Below are 8,233 nucleotides of genomic sequence, written 5' to 3' on the forward strand. Positions count from 1 at the left end.
CCAGGGGAAAAAAAAAAAAAAAAAAAAAGAGTTCAAACAGCAGCAAGTAGGAATATTCCCTTCCCAAAGGGAAATCAATAACATGGAGAGAACAGTTATGAGGGGGAGAAGCTCAGGGCTAGTCGTAACCACAGCTGGACCAGATCAAAGCAACGTATTTCACTCCATGGAGCAACACGCCCTGCACTTTCTGTGGTGTGTTACATTAGTCTGTCTTCATCCCTCGTCAGCCGGCTCCCAGTCCAGCGGCTAGTTCCAGCACCGTGCAAACACAGTTCGTGAGAGCAGCCCACAGCTCCCCGTCTCACTAACGGACTAGTGTAACTCATCAGAGCCCAGGAACGCGTGAGCCACACAACGCACACAGGAACAGGGACAGGAGGGAGCTCTTGCCAGCCGTGCAGCATCGCTCAGTGCCTGCTCATGCAGCAGTCCCAGACAACGTCACTGAAGTTGTCTCTGGATCCACTGGCCCTGCCCTGCAGAGGGCCACAGCAGGGAACCACAGCACTCCCCAGGCTGACCCGGACTCAGCTGGCACGTTGAGAACAGAGAGACACTGCAGGTACTGTAAGGGCTTGGACACTCTGCAGAGCACTAATACGGCCTGTAGTTCCAGTAACTGGAGAAAACAGAGATCTGGAAAACAAGAAAGGCAGGTAAGTTCCTGCATCCCTTGGGCCACAGAAGGAAGAACATCTAACGCAAGCCATGCATGAAGATGGAGCTTTACAGGATTACACGCTCCCCATTGCAGAAGGGCAGATTTGCTGCTATTGTCCCTGGAGAAGCCTGGAGCACAAAGATACTTGCTCAAGGTGGCAGCCGGGTCCAGTGGTCTACTGGAACCTAGCTGGCTAAGGCATCCCTGCCTCCTCTTCAGCACCCTGGCACGGCCTCACATCCCACTCGTGACTGAGAACACAGAAGGGTCTACCTGTTACCTAGCCACTAGCTCCAAGAACATCTGCCACACGACTACACGTCACCCCATATGGCTGCGTACCAGGCAGTGCCAGCCAGCTCCCTGGCTCCAGAGCACTGACTCATCACTTGTTTTCAGTTTATATGCAAGTTATACAGAATAACATCATAAGTAAGATTTTTTGGAGATGTGAGGTCCTCTGAAAATCCAAAGTTAAAAACCAAGCCCCTTCTCTAAGGCCATTACCTTGTCCTTCAGTTGCTGGCAAAGCTGCAGAGAAACTGTGAAGAAGACAAGAGCATCATTTAACCACGGGATCACACATTCCACCTTATGGACATGGCTGACTTCATACCGCTGGCTGCCAAACTCACTGGATGGGCGGGGAGAGAAAAGAGAGACCTTCACACAACAGCACAGAGCACAAAACTCACTGTCCTCCACTCTTAGAGAACAGATTATGATGATTTCTACTACATTTAAAACAGCTCCAGGCAAAATTATAGACTGCAAACTCTCAGCCTACCTCTGTCCAGGTTTAGAGTTAAGCTAAACCCAACAGGACTCAGGCGGAAAGTTTACCACTTCCAAGAGGCATGAAGGCAGGAAATGCACACGGCAATGCCAATAACCTAGTATTTACTTTGGTTGACAACTCTCATCTCTAGACAAACTCCTGGCACCGCACGGCTGGGCTGTATCCCGGGAACTCACATCTTTGGGCTTTTATGAGCAAGTCGTTACAGAAACCCCTGCACATTCAGCGGCATAGCCACAGCAAGTGGCTCAGTCCAGCTCCTCCACTTAACAGCTGCTACAGTTGGAACTGCATACGGCTGTTGTGATGTCACCCTCAGCATACTCCTACACCATTACATAGCCCTTGTAGTGACTGCACTTACAACATGGCTCCAGGGTTGTGTAAAACGGACCCTCCAGCAGGCTTGAAGTTCTAGAGGAGAAGAAAAAGGTCATTAGGATTTTGACTTAGTAAACAAACTACTCAGAAGAAGGAAGTTTAAGGTTTGCACTTTCAAGAAATGCCTATGTTGCAGCTGCCTGGACACTCCACTCCTGTGGAACCCATGTCACTTGATCTCATAAAAAAAATTCTACACAGTGGCCGAGTCCAGCCTAGCTTCAAATTATAGCACCACAAAAATAAGGTGAGAAGATCCAGTAGAAAGATGATACCCTTATGGAAGGACTGCACTGCATAAAGCTTAAGAGTTCAAGTCTGTTTCTGCAGGACATCAGGCTGATAGAAACGCAACAGGTGAAGCCGAAGTATCCATCAAAACTCAATTCAGAAACCCCAAGATGCTTCTTAGATGAAACTGGATTAATACAATTATGTCCTTCCAAAATTACACAAATTTATCAAACTATATTGTAAGATAAAGCATTATGTGGCAAAAAGTAGTTCCTGGCTTTCTTCAGAGAACTGGTATTTTCTTCTGGGCTAAGGGACCATGCTCCACTAGATGTAGAGCCGGTGTTCTGTCTGCAGCAGATCTAAACACAGACACTAAACAGCACTTACAGTCATTTCTGCCTTATCTTGTGCATAAACACTGCAGGAGGCAACAGCACAGTCTCCTCCTCACAGAGAGGAGAGGGAAGTAAACAAGGCTCAAGAGACAGCAGGCATCACCTTGGTTGTACTGGGCTGCAGCACATGGAGCTGGTAGACAGTCAGGCACAGCTTATTCAGGTTGATATAGAAATTCACAAGGACGTCTGGAGGCAGAGCAGGGGTGAACATTTTCTGGTGAGAAAATAAGTAGTTTCTTCATCAGTGAAAGGACCGTTACTTCCAGTGCTGGGAAGACGCTACTTTTTTCTAAGTGATGCTACAGTTACCCCATACCAAGAGGGACAGAAAAGGTTGAGCAGCCTGTAGGCAGCAGTTGTTCCTCTTACTGCACTTGATCAAGTGCATGACGGTGATAAAACAGGACGGAGCAGTGTTCACAGGGGCAAACCATCCCTGGACAAGATTCCTGGACAGAGAACAGAACTTACTCTCTGAAAACCAGAGTCCTCATGTCCAAGTCATCTGCTTCCCCACAGGAAGACAGAGAGCAGACAAAAATGCTCACAGCTTGCACCTACTTCGGCTCTATCTCTCTGCCTCAGCAGACACTTCAGAAACTCATTTCCACCAGGGTGAAGCACAATCTCCTAGCTGCTGCATTCTGCCAGACTCTGTGGAGATCTCAGCCACCACGTACTTACTGCGAGACCACTGGAGGCAATCTCTGGCAGAGTCAGAGTGGCTGGGGTGGTCAGCCGATTTCGGGCTCTTGAGAGCTGCAACATCACAGCATCCATAAGCTACAAGAAAACATACCGTGCGGTGCTGAGTGCCAGTCCCTGGGCAGCGTGCTGCAGGATCCCACAGACAATCTCCATCAGTAACACCACCCCCTCCCCATGCCAGGAATTCAGGGACTTATTGGGAAGGGGGGGCTCCCACACATCTGCAGTTTAACTGTTACCACCGTCATAGACAAGTCAGGAGCGTTTAACACAGGGACTGAAGAGAGACAACTATTCGTTAGAAGAATGGGAAGAGAAAGTAAGACCAATTACTGATGCTACAGAAGCACTGACAAGCTCTTCTGAAGACCAGGCACGAAGGAAAAACAATTTGTTCTCCTCGATCCCAAATCACAGGTACAACAGCTGCTGAAGAGGCAACACCCTGTTCATAACCATCTGTGAGCCATGGCACTAGAGACAAGAACCAGATCACTGCGATCCAACTCTGCCAGAAACCACAGTTCAAAGGCTTGATTCCAGCAGACTTCTTTTGCCAGAAAAGAATGGGAAGCAACACATGCCTGTTACAGTGCTCATTACTGCCAAGGCGAAGGCATTTGATATTATGACTAATTTCTCACCCCTAGTTTCACCCAAAAGTAAAAAGGAAATAGTTTTGTTACCTCGCTTTGTCCTATCAGCAGCCCTTACCCACACGGAGACTAAAAAGGTTTAGCTTTCTCATGTTTGGTGTTGTAATGGATTCCCAGGAGTAAGTCAAGCCTCAGGGAGCCTTTCCAAGCAGAGGGCTGGGCTTTACTGCCACACAGCAGCTGGGCTCCATCGGACCACACCAGCTACCACCAGCAAGGGAGGGGACACTTTCAAATCATGAGTGAATCACGAGTGTGACTGTAACCTTCTGTTTGCCGAAGGCTGCCCCATTTCTTCCCTCTCCAAAAGCACCGACTGTCAGAGAAGAGCATGAGCTATGTAACCACATCATCCAAAAACGATCAAGGGATGCTCCCAGAATGTCCTTGCTGTGCCAGAGGGCACCGACTGCTCACATTACCATTCACCACAACACACAACCCTGTTACTGATGCTAAACTGGTGCAGATCCATGTCAGGTACAAGGTCACACAGATACACCTTGACACAGGTACATCTGGGTACAACCAGGGAGTCCATTACCAGAAAGAAACTCAAGATACTAACGTGCATTGACTGTGTTTAAAATAAATGGGGAAAAAATGCACATTCCCCCCCAAGTAGCAAGGGCTTTCTCCTTACCTTGAGAACCTCTGATCCTGTTCGGAACTGGTAGGACACATCTCTGTTCATCAGCAGGTAAATGGCTTGGTTAACATGGTTTCTAGCATCCTGGATCTGCAAGGGCATAAACGCAGCCCTGTTAAAGAAACATTCTCTACAACACGCAGGAGGAAGTAGAGGTTTCCCTGATTTTCTTGTTGGGCCTAGGAAAATGGCGACTTCTCAAACGTCAAAGCCATTTCTCTTTCAAGTACCAGTCACTTGCTAACACAAATTTACTGCTGCTGCCCAGATGCATTATTGGGTTCTTCACTCAAGGAATGGAGAAGCAAAGTAGTGTGATAGCTCCCAGCTGACTCGTTGACAAAATACTGCTGCTGCCCTGCAGGAGCAGTGACATCAGGCACTCCCATCCTGAGAGGACCCTGATCCTGACTATTCAGGTGGGAATTCTCACTGTCGACGGCACATGGCAGTCGGGTCTAGCAACAAGAATAACCATTTTTTTTCCTTAAGAACTGTTAAGAGCTAAAGCCAATGATGCTGCTACATCAATAGCAGCAATGAGCAGCAAACACTGATCTCTAATATAGCATCTCTGGCAGCATCCCAGGGTCCTTCTCAACTATAATTTTTGGGGTTGAGAATTATCCCAGCATCCAAAATCTGCCACCACGCCACTTGTGCGGCACTTGACCAAACTCAGGACACAGGCTGCTCAAGACTCTCTCAAGCGAGACTGCTTGCAGCCATGAGACAATTATCAAAGCAAGGCTATAGGTACACCCCAGTGCTCTCATGGGAGCGAGGAAAAACCAGAAAAAGAAAAAAATGGCCCTAGAAGAAAGTGGCTTGTGTTCAGTTCCAGGCAGCAGCAGGAAAATTGAAAAAAAAACGTAAGAGGTAAATCAGAGGGTGCAATAAATGGAAAAGGTAAGCAGGGAAGTCTGTGTGAGATGCAGCTGCTGGGAGATAGATAACACAGTTTGGGATATTTGTAGTTCAATGCATCTACACCGCTCCCCAGCAACCCCAAATCCCAGCTCAGCCTTGTAGAGGCCGCCCTGGCATAGATAAAATCAGTCGACTTTGGCACTGGCATCTCAAAACACAATGTTCTAGATTTCTACAAAGTCACCAGGCAGAGCTTCCACTCCACTGCCAAAGCTGCCTTTGGGACCTGCTCTCAATACCAAACACACCGATCACCCAGCAAAACCTCATCCAGGCACAGCAAAGCACCTGGAATGCCTCTTTCTCCAACCTACTCAGCTATGACAAAGCAACTGTTGGAAACTATGTCTTCAAGATCAGGCACTAGACCAGGCCCTGAATTCAGGCACCTTCCAGCAAAACGGTGGGAAAGAGCCTCAGTGTTTTGGACAGCCACATCCCTTTAAGTCCTTAACTGAGGGAACTCAGCTACGCCACAGGAGCACAACGCAGTGAGATTTGATCTCAGCATAAAGAAATGCTTCCCTAAGAGAATGAGAGCAAACGACTCAAAACCTCTGCTGTTGCTCTTTGCTCTGCCAGCCTGGGTTTTACAGGCAGACACAGCGCCAATGCCGCACAGACACTCCCTTTAAAGCGTTGTGACTGCTGTGCAGACAGCCCTCGGCTCACTGGTGCTTCAGGAACAAGCAGAATTCACTTCCCCTCCAGCACCAGAACTGAATCTGTCTCCTCCCTTAGCTTTTACCACTGGAGCTAATGTGGGCTGGGCATAACCTCTCTTGGAGGGCGAGGGGCTGCAGCTGCTGGTTAACGGTACCTGCTGCAACTTCCACTGCTTGTCTTCCCGAAAGGCAAAGTGCAGGAGCTGGTTATTTCTGGGCATTTTCAGATTAACGTCCTTGAAGAAAGAAAGAAACGCATGAGAGCAAGCGTCCCCATACACCGTGGTGGGACCATGGAGACTGCCAGTCCCGCTCCGTTCCGTCTCCCAGACCACCTTGGCAGGCTGCTTTCAGAACTCCTGGCACAGCCAGGACCCCAGTCCTCCTACGGGAAGACGCTAATACAAAGGACAAGTTGAAAGGCATTTAGTGAATCGGGATGTAGACAGGACACATGACCACCTCAGAAGGCCCCCAGGGAAATTGAGTATCACTCAGAGGCCTTAAAGGCAAGAAATCCCCATGGAAGTAGACTCCACCACTCACCACAGAGTGGAGGGGGTGGGTCAGATGCTGGATCTTGACAAATGTCAACAGTTGCTGAAACGTTAAGGGTTTAAGGCCTGTAAGGGAAGACTGACGACGACTACTTCTTGAAGACTGGTAAAGTATAGCAAGGATGACCACTCCCTTGAGGTCACCCAAGTGTGACAGGGAAGACTCCACCCCCTTCTCAGCAGGACAAAGCAAGAACCACAGCAGGTACTCACGGCTTGACACAGGGCATCTCCCTGCAGCGTCAACACACCTTTCACCTGGTCTGTGCTGAAATGAGAAGAAAGGTTTGAGCAACACGAGTCACAGAGGCAAGAGACACCTCCGAAACTGCCAGCCTGATGCCACCCCTTGCTGTCCCCTGCAGCCAGCCCAGTTCTCCCATCTCCAGCGGCCAGCTGGGGGATGCAGATGAACTCTACACACACTTTCAAGTCCCAGCTCTTGGACTGTGGCCAGTTGCTGTCATACACTTTACGAGCCGTATCACCCTGACTTGTCCTAAAACAAGACGTTCACTTCCAATCCCATACTTACATCATGTTTTACCTATCAACAGTTTGGTAGCAGTTACAAACAGCTCTAGCAGGCACAAACAAAAAATATTAGAGGAATTACTGACATTGGAGTGCTACGTGATTTGTTTGGGAGTTGAAAGCTATAACCTCTCCTCCCCAAGAAAAAAAAACCTAAATAAACAAAAAACCCACCCCCCAAACCCTTTAAAAGATCCTGCAAGCTGGCTCACGTCAACGGTGGGGGAAGACTCAGGCCCTCAGTGTAGCCACACCTTACACTAGGTGTGTGATACACTCCAGGGAGACTCTTCAGATCAACACTTTTTAAGATCCACCTTGCAAAAACAATGAACGAAAACTAGAACCTTCATACTGAATACTTTAGGATCTGATGAATGCAGCCTTCAACCCAACACAGAATCATGGTGCCACGCTATGAAGCGTTCACCTTGCTGCTCCTGAGGACTAAGGTCTATGACTTTGCAACAAGCCTGCGACCTCTGCCAGCATACAGCTGTTCAGACCAAGCCCATGCTGAAGGTCAAAGAACAGACAGCGATTTCATAAGAACTGGTCTCGAAGGTGCTGTAGAAGCCAGGTCTCAGTTTGCTCTGCGCAAAGGAGATTTACTGTCGCTGTTTTAGGGAGATTAGGACAAAGGTACAGATTTACCTGCAGTCAGACTCAGAAGCTGAGCTAAGAGCAGAGTTCAAGTCTTGTAACTGCAAGTTCCCGCATCTGAAAAACGCCCCTTGGCAAAACTGCCCACAGCAGCACACTGATGCCACACACCAGCACGTGGTCAGGAATCAATTACAGGTGTCAGGAGGAAACGGCACAAATCTGGCTAAGGCCACCCCTGGAAGATGGCTGCAGACTGTTACTTCAACCAGCCAGGAGAAGTTGTCTGTTTGTTTCCCTGAAGGTAAAAACCCCGGCACTGCGGGGGTGCTGACAAGGCCCTGGCCACAGGTGCTCGAGCAGTAGCGCCCTTTGCTGCAGCGGGAAGCCCCGGCACAACCACCGGGGGCTGCGGACGCCCCCCGCGGGGCGGGCTGGCGGAGGCACACAGA

At 49.0% G+C, this 8,233-nt stretch overlaps 1 protein-coding gene across 1 annotated transcript in view; it reads right to left on the minus strand.

Annotated features, from left to right (window-relative positions):
- Window positions 1–348: 348 nt before the first annotated feature.
- Window positions 349–8,233, minus strand: part of ROGDI (rogdi homolog (Drosophila)) — a gene marked incomplete at its 5' end in the record, with an annotated part of 9,526 nt that continues 1,641 nt past the window's right edge. The window contains 9 exons of the mRNA XM_010140493.1: window positions 349–639; window positions 1,172–1,298; window positions 1,828–1,877; window positions 2,580–2,693; window positions 3,164–3,262; window positions 4,487–4,582; window positions 6,243–6,323; window positions 6,858–6,912; window positions 7,362–7,381. Of these exons, the coding sequence (XP_010138795.1) occupies window positions 598–639; window positions 1,172–1,298; window positions 1,828–1,877; window positions 2,580–2,693; window positions 3,164–3,262; window positions 4,487–4,582; window positions 6,243–6,323; window positions 6,858–6,912; window positions 7,362–7,381 (684 nt within the window). The remainder of the gene's footprint in view (window positions 640–1,171; window positions 1,299–1,827; window positions 1,878–2,579; window positions 2,694–3,163; window positions 3,263–4,486; window positions 4,583–6,242; window positions 6,324–6,857; window positions 6,913–7,361; window positions 7,382–8,233) is intronic.

This window comes from Buceros rhinoceros, unplaced genomic scaffold (genome assembly GCF_000710305.1).
Source record: "Buceros rhinoceros silvestris isolate BGI_N320 unplaced genomic scaffold, ASM71030v1 scaffold2057, whole genome shotgun sequence".
Lineage (NCBI taxonomy): Eukaryota > Metazoa > Chordata > Aves > Bucerotiformes > Bucerotidae > Buceros > Buceros rhinoceros.